Genomic DNA, 19376 nt, shown 5'->3' on the forward strand with positions numbered 1-19376 from the left:
CAAATTATCTTCTGAATTTCATTTTAAAAATGTTTTCTGAATAATTTAAGACCAAAAAGAAAAAAATCTGTAGACTCAATTTTTGAGGAAATTAAGTTTTTGTATATTCGATGCTGAAAATCTTGTTTAATAGAGAGTTCAATCCAAAGGTATATGCACTTCAAATTTCATTGTATATTTTATTAATTTCGATTCATGTATAGTCTACTGAATGAGAAATTTAAAAATTAAAAATAAAAGAAATCGTTCAATAAATTTATAAGAAAAATGGAATTTTTATATTATTTTATGCTGAAAACCGAATTTTCGTAAATAAATTAGTATTCGACCTTAATTTGTGTGTTATTAAAGCATAATTTAATTTCTACATTTATTGCATCAACTAAAATATGAAGAATTATAAAAATAAAATTCAGGTTGAATACCAATTTATTTAAGAAACAGGGTTTTGATTAAAAAATAATTTAAAACTTATATTTTCTTGTAAATTTATTGAACGCTTTCGTTTTGTTAAAATTACTCAGTAAACAAAATAATTTTCTGTCCCAGGATTTTCATGAAAAAGAATTTTTATTTATCAGAATTGTTCTTTTGTCAAATTTCTATTTGTCTTAATATTCATTTAAAAGAATTTTTATTAACTGAATTTCCAATTAACATAATTTCTATATAACAAAATTCTTATTTAGCAAAACTGTTATTCAATAAAATTTCTAATTGATCTAATTTTTATTAAATATAAGAAATTCTACTTAACTAAATTTTTAAGTCAGAAAATTTATATTTAACCGATACTAAATTTGACCGAAATTTTAATTATCCGAATTTTTATTTGATAGAATTGTTAAAATATCAAATTCCATTTGATCGAACTTTCAAATTTCCGATCATACATCAGACAGAAATATTTCAGCGGGAGTTTTAAAATCAATCAATCAAAATTTTCTTGATAATTTTTGATTGGCTGATTTTAAAACTCCCGCTGAAATATTTCTGTCGGATGTATGATCGAAAATGTGAAAGTTCGATCAAATAGAAATTCGACATTTGAACAATTCTATCAAATGAAAATTCGGATAAGAAAAATTTCGCTCAAATGAAGTATCTTTGAAATAAAAATTTTCTGAGTTAAAAATTTAGCTAAGTAGAATTTCTGTTTAATGACAATTCTATTTAATAAAAATTATATTAAATAGAAATTTTATTGAAAAAAAGTTTAGTTAAATAAGAATTTTGTTGTATAGACTTTGTGTTAATTGGAAATTCAGTTAAGAAAAATACTTTTAAATGAATATTAAGTCAAACAGAAATTCGACAAAAGAACAATTCTGATAAATAAAAATTCTTTTTTTATGAAAATTTTTTTAGATACAAATTCTGTTAAATAGAAATTGTATTATTTAAAAATTTGATGTATTTGGAAAATCAGCTTTATCAAACTTCAATTGAATAGAAATTCTATAAAATCAGAATTTTGTTAAATAGAAATTTTTTGATATTAAAATTGGGCTCAACTCTAATTTGAGGCATTTTCATGCGTCGCTGAACAAATTTTCAACAAATTAGCTATTTTAGGGTCAGTTGGGGTAAATGGGGACAGGGGGTAAATGGGGACAAGAAGTTTTGGAGCTTAATTTACAGTTTTAAAATTAAGTTCAACGTCAATATTTTAACCTCAAGCTTTTATCTTGACAATTGGCAGCAAGATAAACAAAGTTATCGCTCAATGCATAAAACTTGAAAATCAAAGTCAAACAGTTTCAGTATTTTGTCTCGCATTTGAAAAAAAACAGACTTAAAAATCATACTAAATTTTTTTCTTATTCCTTATGACTCCTATAACAGAAATTCATTTGAATTTTTGATTTTTGTCAATTTGGTTAATAATGACAAGCTGTCCCCATTTACCCTGAGATTTCAAATTTTTGGGGTAAATGGGGACAGCTTGTCATTATTAACCAAATTAACAAAAATCAAAAATTAAAGTGAATTTCTGTTATAGGAGTCATAAGGAATAAGAAAAAAATTTGGTATGATTTTTAAGTCTGTTTTTTTTCAAATGCGAGACAAAATACTGAAATAAAAGAAAAATAAAAAAATTTCAATTGGTTTAACTATTATTTATCTACTACAAATTTTTTTCAATTTTTTTCATCCCTTAATACAGAAATATACTTAAGGAAACTTTTTTCTTAAAACTTTCTTAGAAACTATGCTGTCCCCATTTACCCCAAATTTTATGAAATTTTCTAAATTTTAGGGTAAATGGGGACAGTCAGTTTCATGCGTTTAAAGCTTATCTAAAAATTTTTCTGCTGCATAAAATTAATCCTGGGAATGTAAATAACAACTTAAAAAAAAAGTAAACCCGCAAATATTACCTTTTAAAGAAAGAAACTTACGTAATTTGTGAAAAATAGCGATTTTGTCCCCATTTACCCTAACTGACCCTATATTATTTTTTCTTTGCAAAAATTTTTATTAGTCGATTTTGACAACTTTGATTTATTATACCTGGTGTGACCCTAGTGGCACCGGAAATTTTTTTTTATTTTAGATAAATATTTATAAATATTTGTATTTTAGAGGAGCTTCAGTTAAGATTTCAGAAAATTTAAAATTGAATTTTGGTAAATTTAAATTGCTGAAGAATTTTATTTAAATTTTTTCTAAATAATTTAATTTTGAAAAACTAGAAACTTTTGTTTGTTAATAATTAAATTGTAAAAGACTTTGATTAGAAAATTTTGATAATATATTTTATATATTAAAAATTTTACAGTAATTTTAAAAAAAAATTGAATTAAGTTTTTGGAAAACAGTTGATATTTTGAAGAGCTGTAAGAAAAATATATTAAATGTTTACGTAAATAATTATGGCAATATAAAAATTCTAATAATATTTAGGATTAGGATCAATTTACCAAAGATCACCTGCAAATGTGAATGCTAGAAGCATATAACTAACCTCTACTCTAAGCTTAGCATTTTGTGGAGTGCGATCCGCTGCATTTTGACTTTGGCAAGTGAAGGTTGTGTTGTCATGCTCCTTTCGTGGCGTCACTGTTAAAACAGACCTTACAGTCGACAATGGACCATCCTGGTACTGTTCGCACTTAGTTTTAATTCCACTGTGCAATACATTTCCCAAACCATCAATCCAAGTTATCTAAAAGTATGAGATGTATCACATTATAAAGCTGCAATTACATTTTCAAAGTCAAATGAAAATTGAAATTTCGTTCAGTTTCAAATTTAATGCATTGGAATTATTTAAACAGTGCGTACTAAAAAATTCACAATCACACATGAAATTAAAAATTGAAAATTTACCTCTGCTGGCGGCTTTCCTGCACGACTAATGCATTCTATTGTTAATTCTTTGTCTTCCGTTGTAACGACAAATGAACTCTCTAGAATTTGAGGTTTCTGCGGAGGAACTAGAACACTGAGTCGAGCATCTCTTGATCTGAGTCCCGGTTGCCCGTCATTGGTAGGCGATGCTTGGCACTGGTATATTCCATCATCCTCCAATTCGACTGGATATATGTGTAAAGAAAAGTCACCTAAAATTTAAAAAAAAATCATTTTTAAATTTATGTTTGCTTCAAAATCGGTATAAATATTAAATAAATGGATTTTTTCAATTTTTGCCAAGAGAAGAAAAGTTTCAGTTTTTCTTTTACTTTTCAATAATGTTAACGAAATTTTTTTTTCATTTTTTATTAAAAAAATAACAATTTAGAGTGGGCCGATAAGTTTTTAGGTTTAAATAAACAATTTTTTTTTTTGTAATAAAAATCTATATTTTTGCACACAAAAAATATCATTAAAACTATGATCCAAGACAAGTAGAATGCCGTTTTGATCATTAAAATCGATCGATAAATTTCATTGAAATTAATTTTTTTTTAAAAAGGATCAAAGATATGTAATTGTTAATAAAAATTTTTTTATGCAAAATCGTTTTAGAGGGTGATTATGCATATAAAATACTATAAGAAAAATATTATTTCAACAAAAATTAAATTTTTCAGTTTTATGTGGCACGTTTCAGACATTCTCACTCTTGAGTTAAAATTTGTTGTTAAATAATAATAAATAAACATTTTGTGTTTTTTCTTATAAGTTAATGAACAAATTTCTAATTTTTATCCAATTTTTTTAAACAATTGATTATTTTTCTGTTTGAATGATTCTCTACAATTCTGTTTTGGTGTTTTTGTTAAATAATGTATTGTTTAAAAAAATAAAAATTTTCTTTGTTTATTATTTTTTGAACAAAACATTGTTAATTTAATTTAATTAAATTAACAAACAGAATTGTAGAAAATCTTTTAAAGAGCAAAATAAGCAAATAATGAAAAATGTCAAGAGTCATTTTTTTAGAATTATTAAAGAAGAACATAAATATTTGAGCCAAAAAAAGGTGGGTTTTTTGAGTAATTTTGATATTTATCAATTTTTTTAAATTTTCTTATCGGATTTTTGAAGAAGAGTGAAAGCTCTTTTAGACTTAAAAAGAAAGAATTAAATATTCCAATTAGTCTAAAAAATATGTCACTTGAAAGATTTTTTTTCTCAATTTTAAAATAAATGACTTTTCCTGCTTGAAAAATTAAAATTGTTGTAACTTTACGAAAAATTTTTTTAGCACAAATGAATCTTTTTTGGTATTTTGTATCATTCACTTAACTGTGAATTTTGTAAAAATAAGTAAAATGTTTAATTAAATTAAAATTACCTTTTATAAATTTGATGATTTTAATTAAAGTCGTTGTGAAATATAATTTAATTAAATAAATTTAATTAATTTATTATTTTAATTTAATATAAATTTTTTTTCTCGTGTGTGTTTAATTTATTATTAATTTTTTTGTGTGATTATTCGATCTGACGCACACACACGGATAATTTTGATTGACTTGCAACGCCTGTGTAACCTTAAAAATGTCTTTAATTAATTAACTTAATTAAAATTTTATTTAATTTATTTTTAATTTTTCAAATAAAGGTTAAATTTCACCAGAATCCATTAAATAGATTCACAGAAACAGAAAACTAAAATTCACGAGAATTATTATACAACATAAAATTATTTTTTTTATGTTTTTTGCTAATATTAGAAATATCAAAAAAAAATAGTAAATATAAACAAACTGTATCGTTAATATTTTAACAAATGTTAACATAATTAAATCTTATTATTTTACCGGTAAATGTTTATGTATTTTCATATTCCTTGGTTTTTCATTTTAAAGTTTTTTTTAAATACTTTTATGTTAAAATTGTTTAAAAAAAAATTTCCTGTTTTTAAGGAGGGAAGCAGTGCTGCTGAAACGTAAAGTAAAGGATAGTTATTATTTTTATAATCCTTACTCCGAGTGATCGATATCTTCTTTGTTATTATTTAAAATACGACTGAGTGCGATAAATTCTTAATTCTAGTAAAAAAAAAACTATTTCTGTTTGAGAATAAACGGAACGCATGATTATGTTCTAAAAATCATTAGTTAAATTTTCATTTTATGGAATTTCATTTGCCATTATTATTTTTGAGTCGAATTTTTATTTGTTCGAATAAGTATTTTGAAGAATTTTCATCAAAACGATTTTCTATATTACAGAATTGTTATATAACAGAAAATTCACTTCACAGAATCTATATTTGTTCAAATTTTTATTTTTCAGAATTTTCATTTGCTTGAATTTTTATTTAACATGGCATAGAATTTTCTTTCAGATAAATTTTCATTTGTTCGAATTAATATTAACTATAATTAACTATAATAATTTCCGTATTCATTCATTCATTCCGTCTGTCCACACTTGAAGTTAGTCGTATTTTGTTCCTTTTGTTTTTCTAAAATTTTGACAATTCTTGATTTCGTAATATTTTATGGTTAACACGACGGATATTTTTATTCATCGTCATTAATTAAGTCATATACTAAGTGACAGTTTAAAGTAAAAAAAAATATTGTTCATTGTGTGCAGCACCAGTATATTTCCTACTTGGTATTTATAGAAAAAAAAGTTTCAATTATAATATAATTTTTATTATTATTTATAAATTTATTATATTATATATACATTTTTTTAAATATAATGATTATTACAGATAATTAGAACATTTTAACTTATAATTATTATTTATCTTTCATTATTTTTTCATTATTCATTATTATTTATTATATATTATTATTCATAAATTTATTATTATTAATTATTAAATTGTTATATTTTTTTATCTATAAACAATATAAAAATAGTTTGCTTTTTTAAAAAATTTTCTATTTGATTTTAATTTTTAATTTAAGTTTAAAGTTTAAAACATTACAAATTTTTTTTAGGTTTTATTTTTTCAAAATTTTTAAATATTTTTTAATTGCTTAATACTTTTTAAAATATAATTAATAATTTTCAGTTAATTTAAACTTCTTTTTGATTACATAATTTTTTAATATTTATTAATTATCAGTTAATTAAATTTTTTGAAAAAAAAACATAAATTTAAAATTTTCATTTGCAACGAAATATTTATAGAAAATACAAAAAAATATTTAGCATAATTAATTTTTTGTAATTTAAAAGATTATAAAAAATTCATCGAACATTGACTTTATCAAAAATATTTATTTCTAAAATTTTAATATTTATATTTTAAAATTTTTACTTAAATTTATTTATTTATATAACATCAAACTCATTTTTTTCTGTGTATAAATAAATGATAACGTGAAAATTAGAAATATACCTTATTATTAATTTAATACTCCACTGATGCAGAATTATTATTATTATTATTAATATTATTATTTTGAAATAACCATTGCAATTAAAGTTGGACGCGCGCTTGCGCGCGTGTAATTTTGCTAGTTTGATATAATTTCCATATAACAGATTTTTCATACTACAGAATTTTTACTTAACCGAAAAATCATTTGACAGAATTTTTAATTGAAAGAATTTTAATTTCTTCGAAATTGAAAATGGCCGAACAAACCAATCGACAGAAATATTTCGGCGCGATTTTTAAAATCAACCAATCACAATTTTATGGATAATTTTTGATGGGTTGATTTTAAAAATCGTGCCGAAATTTTTCTGTCGATTTTTTGTTCGACCATTTGCAATTTCGGACAAATGAAAATTCTATCAATTAGAAATTCTGTTAAATGATTTTTCAGTTAAGTGAAAATTCTGTAGTATGAAAAATCGGTTTTATGGAAATTCTATCAAATAATAATTCGAACAAATAAAAATTCATCAGAAAGAAAATTCTATGCAATAAAATTCTACCCAATAAAAATTCTTTAAAATGCCTATTATGTTAAATGAAAATTCTGACAAATAAAAATTTTGACAAATAAAAATTGTGTGAAGTGAATTTTCGGTTATATAAAAATTCTGTAATATAGAAAATTGGTTTGATGAAAATTCTGCAAAATACTAATTCGAACCAATAAAAATTTGTACCGAAAATAATTATGACAAATGAAATTCCATAAAATGAAAATGTTAACTAATGATTTTTAGAACATAATCATGCGTCCCGAAAAAAATAGTAATTTAAAAATTGTTGTGAAAACGTACCTTCTTCATCGCTTCCAACCATAGCATATCGTTCATATCCTGTAAGATTTCTCACGGCTCCTAAACCAAATCCATCTTTTGTCCATTGAATGGGCCCTCTCTGATCAAGTACTCTGCAAGGCAGAGTAACTCGACTACCAATAACTGCAGTTTGATCCATTGGCTCAATGGCAAAACGCTGGTAAACTGCTTCGGTTGTCGTAATTGGTTTATATGAAGAAATAGAAAAAATTATCGAATCATTTGGCGTTGAAGTCACTGTTGCTTTAATTTCCCTCGTTGCAACCGACAGCCAACACCAAATTAAAATGAGCCTTACGCTTATATTTCCATCCGACTTAATCCTGAAAAAAAATAAAACGGAAATTAATTCGGTTAATAAAAGTGAATTTTTTAAAATTGACTCAAAAATTTATAGACGATAAACGTAAAAAAGGCTTTTGAAAAATAAAGATTTTAATATAGAAATACTTATTAAGTAATAGGTTTTAATAGATATTTTAATACGATAATAAATTATTCAACTGATAATAATATTGTTCATCATAAAAATATTTATTTAATATTTAATTTAATTTATGATATTTACAACAAAAAAACTGATTTTTAAATTTGTAATTCAAAATATGAAAAAGTAGTTCATATGTGAAAGTTACGAAGTCTGATACAAAGACGTTGGTAAAGCTGAAAGTATCACTTTCACCAAAAAGGTCGCACGTATGCCAGAATTTTGATTTTTCAAAAAACACCATTAACCCCAAAATTTACCCTAATGGAAATTCCTTTCATAGAAATGTAGGGAACGTAAATGGACTTCCAAGAAAACTACATAAATATAACGGAAATTTTTCGGAAAAATTTCGTAAATCAATCAATTATTCTGAAAAAAATAAGTAATAATTTTTGAATTAATGCAATTATTCCAAAATTTAATTTAATATTTTTAAACACTTCTTTCACGGGAATTAAAGACTAAATAATTCTTAAATAGTCCTAAATTGTCAAAAAAAAAAAAAACCACAACCATAAAACTTACTCCTTTAATATTAAAATTAAATATTTTTAAAAAATTATTCCACACGAATTTAAGGCTACTTGAAAGTTTTTAAATGACGAGCCTTATTTATTATAATTATTATAAACTATACTTTTCTGAATATTAAAATAAAGTATTTTGAAAAAATTTAGATATACTTAACAGCTATATGAGGCAAAATTCCTGAAATGTCCGAACAAAAAATTAAAAGTTCTCGAATTTAATCCATACTTTTCTAAAATGTTGTTATTGTTGGTAAAAGTCTAAAAATCAATTATTATTGAATTTAATAAAATAGTTTTTAAATTACAACGTTTTTAATTTTTGACTTTTGAAAAAAAAAATTTTTTTCAATGTACAATATTTATAAGTAGAATGCATAAAAGTTAACATATATAATGATTTTTAAAGCTTTTTTGACGAGCTACACGCTGTTAATAAAAATTTTTTTTTTAAATAACATTTGACCTTGAAATTCAAGGTCAAAATGTTAATTTACATTTATCTCAAAATCGGATTTTTTAAAATTATTTTTAACTATCTCAATGGAAAGCTTGACTAATTTCCTACAAAACATGTAATTTTCAGAGTGGGATCTTTTAAAGTTTTTGAGATATTAATTAATTAATTAATTAATGTTTATAACAAATGAAATATTTTACAAACGAATAAAGTTACCGTAATTCTGAAGTTAGTAATTGAAAGTTAACGTAATTCCGCATCCAACGAGCCCTATATGAAGTATTTTGGATAAGTAGATTGTTAATAAACAATTAGTTAACATTGCAATTGTTTATTAACAATCTACTTATCCAAAATACTTCATATAGGGCTCGTTGGATGCGGAATTAGCTTAACTTTCAATTGGTAAGTTCAGAATTACCATAACTTTATTTGTTTGTAAAATATTTTATTTTTTACTAACAAGAAGCATCCAAAAGCCCTATATGAAGTATTTTTGTTCAATTTTAGTTAAATAACAATAAAAAATGAAATATCTTACAAACAAATAAAGTTATCGTAAATCTAAACTTACCAGTTGAAAGTTAAGCTAATTCCGCATCCAACGAGCCCTATATGAAGTATTTTGGATAAGTAGATTGTTAATAAACAATTGCAATGTTAACTAATTGTTTATTAACAATCTACTTATCCAAAATACTTCATATAGGGCTCGTTGGATGCGGAATTACGTTAACTTTCAATTACTAACTTCAGAATTACGGTAACTTTATTCGTTTGTAAAATATTTCATTTGTTATGAACATTAATTAATTAATTAATTAATATCTCAAAAACTTTAAAAGATCCCACTCTGAAAATTACATGTTTTGTAGGAAATTAGTCAAGCTTTCCATTGAGATAGTTAAAAATAATTTTAAAAAATCCGATTTTGAGATAAATGTAAATTAACATTTTGACCTTGAATTTCAAGGTCAAATGTTATTTAAAAAAAAAAAATTTTATTAACAGCGTGTAGCTCGTCAAAAAAGCTTTAAAAATCATTATATATATGTTAACTTTTATGCATTCTACTTATAAATATTGTACATTGAAAAAAATTTTTTTTTTCAAAAGTCAAAAATTAAAAACGTTGTAATTTAAAAACTATTTTATTAAATTCAATAATAATTGATTTTTAGACTTTCACCAACAATAACAACATTTTAGAAAAGTATGGATTAAATTCGAGAACTTTTAATTTTTTGTTCGGACATTTCAGGAATTTTGCCTCATATATCAAATTATGTTAAAGTAATATTAACTTATAAAAGAGTAAAGAGTATTTACAATTCATATACTATTAACTTATAAACTCAGAAATCTCTCTTTAATTTCATTGAAATGAGATATTATTGAAATAACTCTAAAATTTATGCACTTGTTAATTAATATTTTTATTAAATTACTATTAATTAATATTTTATAACCAATTTGCTTCTAAATAAAGAGAATTTCTTAAGGAGGAATGGAATTCGTTAACATAACCTCAAAACAGAGAAATTGTTTTTAACAATTTAACGGAAACAAAATTATTAATAAAGTTAATTGCAACCAATTTTAGAAGACATTTATGCAATTTGCAGAAAAACGATGTTTATTCAAAATCTTTTTTTAAATAATTATTTTTTCAACATTTTAATGTTTTTTCTTTCACAAAAATCACAGTTTTTATCTATTTTTAACAAACAAAGGCTTATTTTATTCAGTGAGAAATTCTCTACAATCGCTTTTATTTTTCTATTGTTAAAAAATTATAACCAATTGAAATTTTATTTAGTAAATAATTTTTTTACAACTTAATTTTAACAATATTAAAATATAAGCGATTGTAGAGTAGGTTTTTTTTACTAAATAAAATAAGCCCTTTGTTTATTCAAATTAGAAAAAAATGCGATTTTTGTCTGAGCTGTAAGAAAAAACATTGAAATGTTAAAAAAATAATTATTTAAAAAAAGATTTTGAATCAACATCTTTTTTCTGAAAAATGCATAAAATTGGTTGCAATTAATTTTAATGATAATTTTGTTTGCGTTAAATTGTTAAAAAACAATTTCTCAGTTTGGAAGTTACTTTAACGTATATATATACCATTGCTCCTTAAAAGGAATAACTCGCCGTTTTATTACACAGGTCGACAATATTTTATTTTTTTTTTATTATATATAAAGAAAGTTTAGATTCTCTAGTTTGTACCATCTAAATATTATAATGGGATTTTCAGTGGTTTTGGAGAAAAAAATTAAAATACAAAAACTTTTTATTGAATTTGATTTTTTAATATTTTAATATTCAAATAAACGAAAGAATTTGAAATTTGAGGTAAGATGTTACGTGAGGGTTACGTCTCAACTTATATTAAATTTAATAAAAAGATTTTGTATTTCAATTTTTTTCTCCAAAGCCACTGAAAAGCCCATTATAATATTTAGGTGGTAAAAACTATATATAGAGAATCTCAGCTTTCTTTATGTATAATTTTTATCAAAATTGAAGTCGACGTATTTTGAGATATTTGAATACTTGAATATTTGAAAAAAAAATTTTTTTTTTTAAATTTTTATTGGGTAGAATTGCATTGCATAGAATTTTCTTTCAGATGAATTTTCATTTGTTCAAATTATTATTTAATATAATTTCCACATAACCGATTTTTCATACTACAGAATTTTTACTTAACCGAAAAATCATTTGACAGAATTTTTAATTGATAGAATTTTCATTTGTCCGAAATTGCAAATGGCGAACAAACAATCGATTTCGGCGCGATTTTTAAAATCAGCCAATCAAAAATTATCCATAAAATTGTGATTGGTTGATTTTAAAAATCGCGCCGAAATCTATCTGTCGATAGTTTGTTTGGCCATTTGCAATTTCGGACAAATGAAAATTCTATTAATATGAATTCTGTTAAATGATTTTTCGGTTAAATAAAAATTTTGTAGTATAAAAAATCGGTTATATGGAAATTATATCAAATAATAATTCGAACAATTGAAAATTCATCTGAAAGAATAAAATGAAAATTCTATGCAATGAAATTACACCCAATAAAAATTCATTAAAATGCCTATTGTGTTAAATGAAAATTCGAGCAAATAAAAATTCTATGAAGTGAAGTTTTGGTTATATAAAAATTCTATAATATAGAAAATCGGTTTGACGAAAATTCTGCAAAACACTAAATCGAACAAATAAAAATTCGGCTCAAAAATAATTAGATATGATAAATAAAATTCTATAAAATGAAAATTTTAACTAATGATTTTTACAATATGTTCATACGTTTATATAAAAACTATTTTTGAATCAAGACTTGCTTTCAGCTTCTTCATATTTTATTGTTAGATAAAAAATTTGTTACATTTTCAAAATTAAATTTAAATATTAGTGAGGTGGTTCTCGGAAAGTTCTTTTGTAACGCTTTCTAAGAATTTTAATTATTGCGTAATATATTTTTCAAAATACCTTATTCTTTAAGTATGGTACTTGTACCTTGATGTCAAGTGGGCTCTTTTTCAAAAAAATAAAAAAGCTCTAAATTTTTTGTATAGGGTACTAAAAATTAATCCTTAAATTAGCCCTAAATTCTAACATAAGAAAGAAGTTGTTTGGAGCTATATATAAAGGAGAAAAAATATTGTAATACTCTGTATTTTATGAGATAAATGTGCAATATTAATTGTTAAATTACTAAAGAAAATTTGGATCATTGTACTTTTTTTATAAAGATGGAGAATATTTGTAAATGAGATGTTTGTAGTAAGTAGTAAAATATGAAGATACATTTAAAGGAGAAATTACAGTATACAAGTGTTATGTGTGCGTATATGTATAATATAAAACGATGCGCGAGTGCAAAGAGTACAGTGTAGACGAACGTCGTGGGGCGCAGATATATAGCTTCAACGTTAGTTGTGCCGCAGTGGTATCGAGCGGCCACCCTACCTTTCCCTTCTTCAACCACCCACACCTCCGCGACTACCCTTCGGTGACCTGACTCAACCCTTGTTCGCCTCAATGCTTTTATGCGTTCATTACGCCGCTTTTTTTCTCCAGGTTGCATATTTACAAACATTTTGCTTTATAGAAACTTCAAATTTAATACTCTTAGAAGTAGTCTTCTATATAGTTTATTTATCTATTTTCTCTAGTAATTTCAAGCACTATATATTTCGCCGCAAAATTTCATTTTCAAAATTCCCTCACTCATTTTACATTTTTCCTTTGCTGGAACATTTTTCGGGTATTAAAATTCTCGCTTTTAAATTTTAATACTTAATTTATAATTTTAACAAGAATTTAGGCCATCAAAATTACTAGTTTAATTATTTTACAGAATTTTATTATTATATTTTTAAGACGAATTTTCATTTTTCAAATTAGAAGTTCTTTGTAATTTTTACTCAACTTATCAGTACCGAATTTTTAACAGAATTTCTCTCTATCAACTTTTTATTGAAATTATAATTTTATTCATTCATCAAATTTTTCATATTTTATTTGCACGAATAAATTAATTTTAATGGAAATCTTAAAAATGTCGAATTTATCCAAAATTGCAAATGGTCGACAAGCAACAGAATTTGGTGTAATTTTTAAAATTTACCTATTAAAAATTGTCAAAAAACATTGTGTGAATGGTTAAAAATTAAAATTCGCGATAAAATTTTTCTGGCAATTGTATGTCGAGCAATTTGCAATTTCGGACAAATGGAAATTCGCCGTTTTAAAATTCTATCAAATAAAAGTTCGTGCAAATAAAAATTAAAAAAAAAAATATTCGATGAATTGGAAATTCTGGCATTTAAAAATGTAATTCACTTGAAATTATGTTAAAAGAGAATTCTGCTAAATTAATAATCCGGTAAAATTACAATTTTTCGAATAAAAAGAAAATTCTGAATGAATTGAAATTAATGAAATTCTGAGTAATAAAAATTTTGTCAAACAGAAATTCGGTAAAAAATCTGTTAACTGATTAAAGTCATCAAGTTTGACACTATCTTTTAGAATTTAAACTCTATAATAAAAAATTCTGCAATAGACATTTCTTATTGGAAAGAGTCACTTTAAATAAACAAATTATACATTTTTAAAAAATACGTGAATTTAATACTTGGTTTTAATATGGTTAGAGATTGTACAATACCTCTAAAAGTCATAAATATCCTGTCAAAAATAAATATGCTGTCAGATAGGGGTATTTCGGAAAAAAATAATTTCAAACTGGCGATAAAATTTGATTTTTATTATCATAGTCATTGGTGCAAAATCTCTAAACTTAATAAATTCGCTTGAAACTTCCCATGTGCGAAATGCCAAGACTGACGATACGGCCCAACATTGGCCCAGTAATGTCTGCCGAAGTATGGCAAACGTTACTGGACCAGTACTGGCGATCAATTTGTCCCATTATTGGGACAATATTGGCACCGTTTCTCGATTATTCTAATTTGCCATTATTGGGCCTTCTCTGTCCCATTACTGGGCCAATATTGGCACTGCGTCTCAGTTACTCCAATTTGCCATAATTGGGTCGAATTCCGTCTCATTACTGGGTCATTATTGGCTCATTGACGGCTGAAATGTTGAATTTATTTTGACAAGTCATTTTTCCAAAGTTGGAACGAATCTTGGCCCAGTAATGACGCATTAACGGCTGAAATGTTCCTAAAATGCAGCTTATCAAAACATTTTTGTGTTGAGATTCCCATATCCGCGTATAGTGTAGTGGTTAGCGTGTCAGACTTCGGTGCGTTAGGTTGCGAGTTCGGTTCCCGCGAGCGTTACAAATTTTCAAATGTTTAAACAATTGTGCTTTCTGTCAGGACTTGAATTATAAATGTATAATGAATTAATTAGTTAATTAGTTAATTAATTAATTATTATAATTTTTTAAACTTTGACAATACTGGGCCTCTAATGGCAGCCAAGATTGGCCCAGTAATGACGTCTAATACTTGGCTGCCGACGTCCAACCGCAGTTAACACCACAAGAGTTGGCCCAATATTGTCTACCAAGACTTGGTGCCCGATTTGACAATGCTGGGCCAATATTGGCCCATGTTGGTTTTCGCACATGGGATGTTACTTGGGGTTTTTCGGGGTCACTGATTACGAATCTGAACTCAGATTTAAAAAATTTTAAATGTCGAACATATTTTTAAATAATTTATCTGATTAAATTTAGAAAATTTTAAATAGCGAATCCAAAATGTCGGACATCTTAATATTATTTCCTTAAAAGTATATATATAAAACGTTAAAATTTGACAAAACTTGCGGTAACCTATTTTGAAGTTATTTTTTAATATAAAAAAAGAAGTCTTTTGTCTTTTAACCCTTCGAGATCACACTGGGTGGTTATCACCCATCAATATTTTCAACTTTTGATATTTTTCTGGAAAACTTAAAAGATTCATAAATTTTTTTCGATAACACGGATTTTATATTTTTTATTGAAAACATAAGGAAACAGATTTTTAAAACATTGAAATGTTGATGGTTTCTGTAAATTAACCATTTCCAAATTACAGCCACTTAAAAATGACTAAGGGTGTCAACCACCCAGTGTGACCTCAGCGATCGAAAAACAAAGTATGACCTCGTAGGGTTAAGGTTATGTGACTGTTATGATTTCAAATTTAAATATTCTCCTTAGATTGTCTCGCAAAATACTTGAGCTAAAATTTTATTATGGAGATTTCAAAAATAGTATAAGGCATCGCTGTTATGTATCAGAGAATATAAATATTTCGTCAAAAAATCTATTCTTAAAAAATTGCATATTTGAGGAATTAAAATCATATTACCGCTGTATTAAATTTTCCTCAAACATGTAATTTTTTAAAAATAAATTTTTTCACAAAATATTAATACTCTGACACATAACAGCGATTCCTTATACTATTTTTAAGTTCACCACAAAATTTTAGCTCAATATATCAAGTATTTTGCGGGAAAACTTACCGGAGAATATTTCCATATAAAATCACATTCACATAACCTTAAATGACTTTATGTCATTTCCAAGAAGAAACAGCTATAGTCAATGAAAATTTTAAGAATCAATTTCTTCCGTATAGTCGGCTTACATTCAACGACTAACGGATTTGACCTAATAACGCCGGGTTGTCAAGATACAGGGGCTCGAAATTTTGACCCTCATGTGTTACCTCCAACTTCGTGTTATATATATATATATAAATCCAATTAAACTTCTATTATAAGGTATTGAAAAAGTTTTTCCCTCTACTTTAAGAATATATAATCACAAATTTTAAATTGTTTTTATAAAAAAGCATCAGTTTTTTATATATACCTAAAATAAAGTTTTTATTTTCTCCTTACTTCATTAAAAAAATTTTTGTCTCAAAAATAGCATTTAGTATATTAAAATAAAGCATTAGAACACGCATAGAAAAAGTTTGCTGTAGTAACGAACTATTTGCTGTCACATCAAATTACGTTAGCTAATATAGGAACAGCGAACAAATTTGCTGTGGGGTCAAAAAAGTTTGTTGTGATAGTAAATTTTTAAAATTTAAGAGTGATATTGTTTATCACATCAAACTTTTTCGTTGTCATAATAGCAAAAAATTTAGCTGTGGCTACTAATTTTGATAGATCCGATAGCAAAACATCAGTTAGCATCTGTAAGCAATTCCTTTTTTTCCGTGAAAAAAAAAAAATTTTACAGATCAAATTTAATGTTTTTCAATAGAAAAACTAAAGTTTGACCTTAAAAATATATTCAGAACAAGTTATTTAAAAATACATAAAAAATTATATTTTTGAATACAGAAAAAAACTTTTAACCATGTTATAAGGATGAATGGTACACGTTAACATAACCTCCAGACTGAAGAATTGTTTTTTAACATAACTATGTTACATCGTTTTTCTGCAAAATGCATAACAAGATTTTCTAAAATTGGATGCAATTAATTTTTTTTTTTTTATTATTTTTTATTATTATTATTATTATTATTATTATTATTATTATTATTTTTATTATTAATTTATTCATAATTTTGTTTGCGTTAAATTGATAAAATGCAATTTCTTAATTTTGAGGTTATATTATTAACATCTACCATACCTTCTTAATCAAAAAAATATAATTTTTCTTAAAATAAAAAAAATATTTTTAAACGAGTAAAACAAAATTTCGAGCCCCTGTATGTTGACAGCCCGTCGTTATTGTAAGTAAAATTTTTTAGTTTGTAGATCCACTTAGACTGCAATTATTTTTTGAACAAATCCAAATGTGAGCAACTAAATTGAAATTGGAATCACCATAAAATGGGCTAAATAAGTCAAATGACAAATTTTAAATATTTCATTTTAAATAGTATACAGATTCCAAATTTAATTCAAAAATTTAATGTTAAAAATATTACTAATTATAATTGCTATCGATTGCACTTAAATTTAGTATAAAAGATGTATCTAGAGTATCTGATTAATATTTTGTCACAAAAATAGTATAATTATGTATTTCTAGTGGAAAAAAAAATTCATAAATGAAATTAAAATTTTTTTTTAAATATATAAAGACAAAAAATGTTTTTTTCACTTTTTTGTTTCATTTTGTAATATGTAATTAAATTATTTATGTAACCTATTAAAATTATTTATAGATTATAATAATAAAAAAGTTGGTGGTGATCATCTAACTAAAATTAATTTAAATAAAATTTTTAATGACTTCTAATTTAGATTATTATATGGCCTAAAATATTATAATATTAATAATTAATTTTAAAAAATTTATAAAATCTTATTAAATTGAGAAATTGAGATTCGAATAATTTTTTATTGAATTTTATGAATAATTAATATAAAAAGAATGATGAAATTCTTTTAAATTAGGAAAATTGAGATTCAAATAAATTATTGGATTTTTTGGATAATTTATAAAAAAAATAATTTTTTAAACTTGTCTTTCAATAAATAATTTAACAGAAATTGGAAAATGTTGTTAAATTAAGAGAAATAGAGATTCTAAATAATTTTCTTGTCGAGATTTTTTTTGATAATTATATAATTTAAAAGCAATTGTGAAATCTTGTTAAATTAGAAGAAATAGAGATTCAATTATAATTTTCTTTCGGTTTTTTTGTATGATAAATATTTAAACAATTATAATATTTTTAAATAAAAATTAATTAATATTAAAATTGTTCCTACGACCTTCACAATTAAATTAATTTTTGTAATCTTTCAAATTCAAAAAAATAATTATCACTTTCTGTTTAAAAAATTTAATTTTAAAATTCAAACCTAAAAAAAATATTTTTAAATTAAAATATATGTTTAAAATATTTTCCTTTATATTGACATTAAATATTTTGGAACAAAAACATTGTATATTTTTATTTTCCTTTAAGATTATTGGAATAGACTCGAATATTACGAATCTTCTTTTGTAATATTAGCATGATATTACTTGCTGCTTGGGTTGAAATATAGCACTGTTAATTTTAAACTTGCGACGCTTTGAAATTGGTACCCTAACCTCACTTTCACGCTTAACTGTCGCTTAAATACGTAATTGAATGCTTCATCTGACCGATGGGTAAACTTCTGGTACATCGCGTTTTATCTGTCATTTAGAGCTATCCAGCTATGGACATGCGAAAAAAAGGATTCGTAAAATTAATTAGATAAAAATAATATTAATGATAAAAAATATTTTATTATTAAATTCTTTGTTGATATAAATTAGCGTGAAACTTTACTAAATTGGAAAAAGTAGTTTCCAGCAGTAATATAACAACATTAAGTCCCCTCAGTATCAAATTACAAGCGAATCCTGTCAATTAGTTAAAATTAATGTCCTCATTCTAAATGTTTTAATTTTGACTTCAAATTTTGATTTATGCGAATTCGAAGGATTAAAATCGATAACACAGGACAACAAAAAAATCAAACTTTTTCCAAGGCAAACCGGAATATGATTTTCTGACGTATTTTTGAGCGCTGAACACGAATCTGAAGTCCGATTTGCTCCATCACGTTAGGATTTTTTTCTAACCGCAACAAACATGTCTAATCAAACAAGTAACTCAAAATTCTGGTGACTTGGGTTCTGGGGGCTTTTCGGGTCGCTAATTACGAATCTTATCTCAGATTTTCAAAATTCAAAATGGCGGAATAGTTTTTAAAAAAATTATTAGATTTTTATGCAAATCAGTATCTTGGGGTTTTTGGGGTCGCTGATCACGAATTCCTGATC

General features: G+C 24.5%; 1 protein-coding gene across 4 annotated transcripts in view; it reads right to left on the bottom strand.

Annotated features, from left to right (window-relative positions):
- The window catches only part of LOC127287938 (irregular chiasm C-roughest protein-like), an 85572-nt gene that overhangs the window by 25766 nt on the left and 40430 nt on the right, over positions 1-19376 (bottom strand). For all 4 annotated transcript variants that reach the window (XM_051315092.1, XM_051315091.1, XM_051315090.1 and 1 more), the window contains exons 2-4: positions 7597-7940; positions 3334-3566; positions 2969-3169 (exon numbers count right to left, since the gene is read on the bottom strand). In XM_051315092.1, coding sequence (XP_051171049.1) covers positions 2969-3169; positions 3334-3566; positions 7597-7756 — 594 coding nt within the window. In that variant the 5' untranslated portion in view covers positions 7757-7940. The remainder of the gene's footprint in view (positions 1-2968; positions 3170-3333; positions 3567-7596; positions 7941-19376) is intronic.

Source organism: Leptopilina boulardi, unplaced genomic scaffold (genome assembly GCF_019393585.1).
Source record: "Leptopilina boulardi isolate dan_hultmark-lab unplaced genomic scaffold, ZJU_Lbou_2.1 LbouV2_377, whole genome shotgun sequence".
NCBI classification, from domain to species: Eukaryota; Metazoa; Arthropoda; class Insecta; order Hymenoptera; family Figitidae; genus Leptopilina; species Leptopilina boulardi.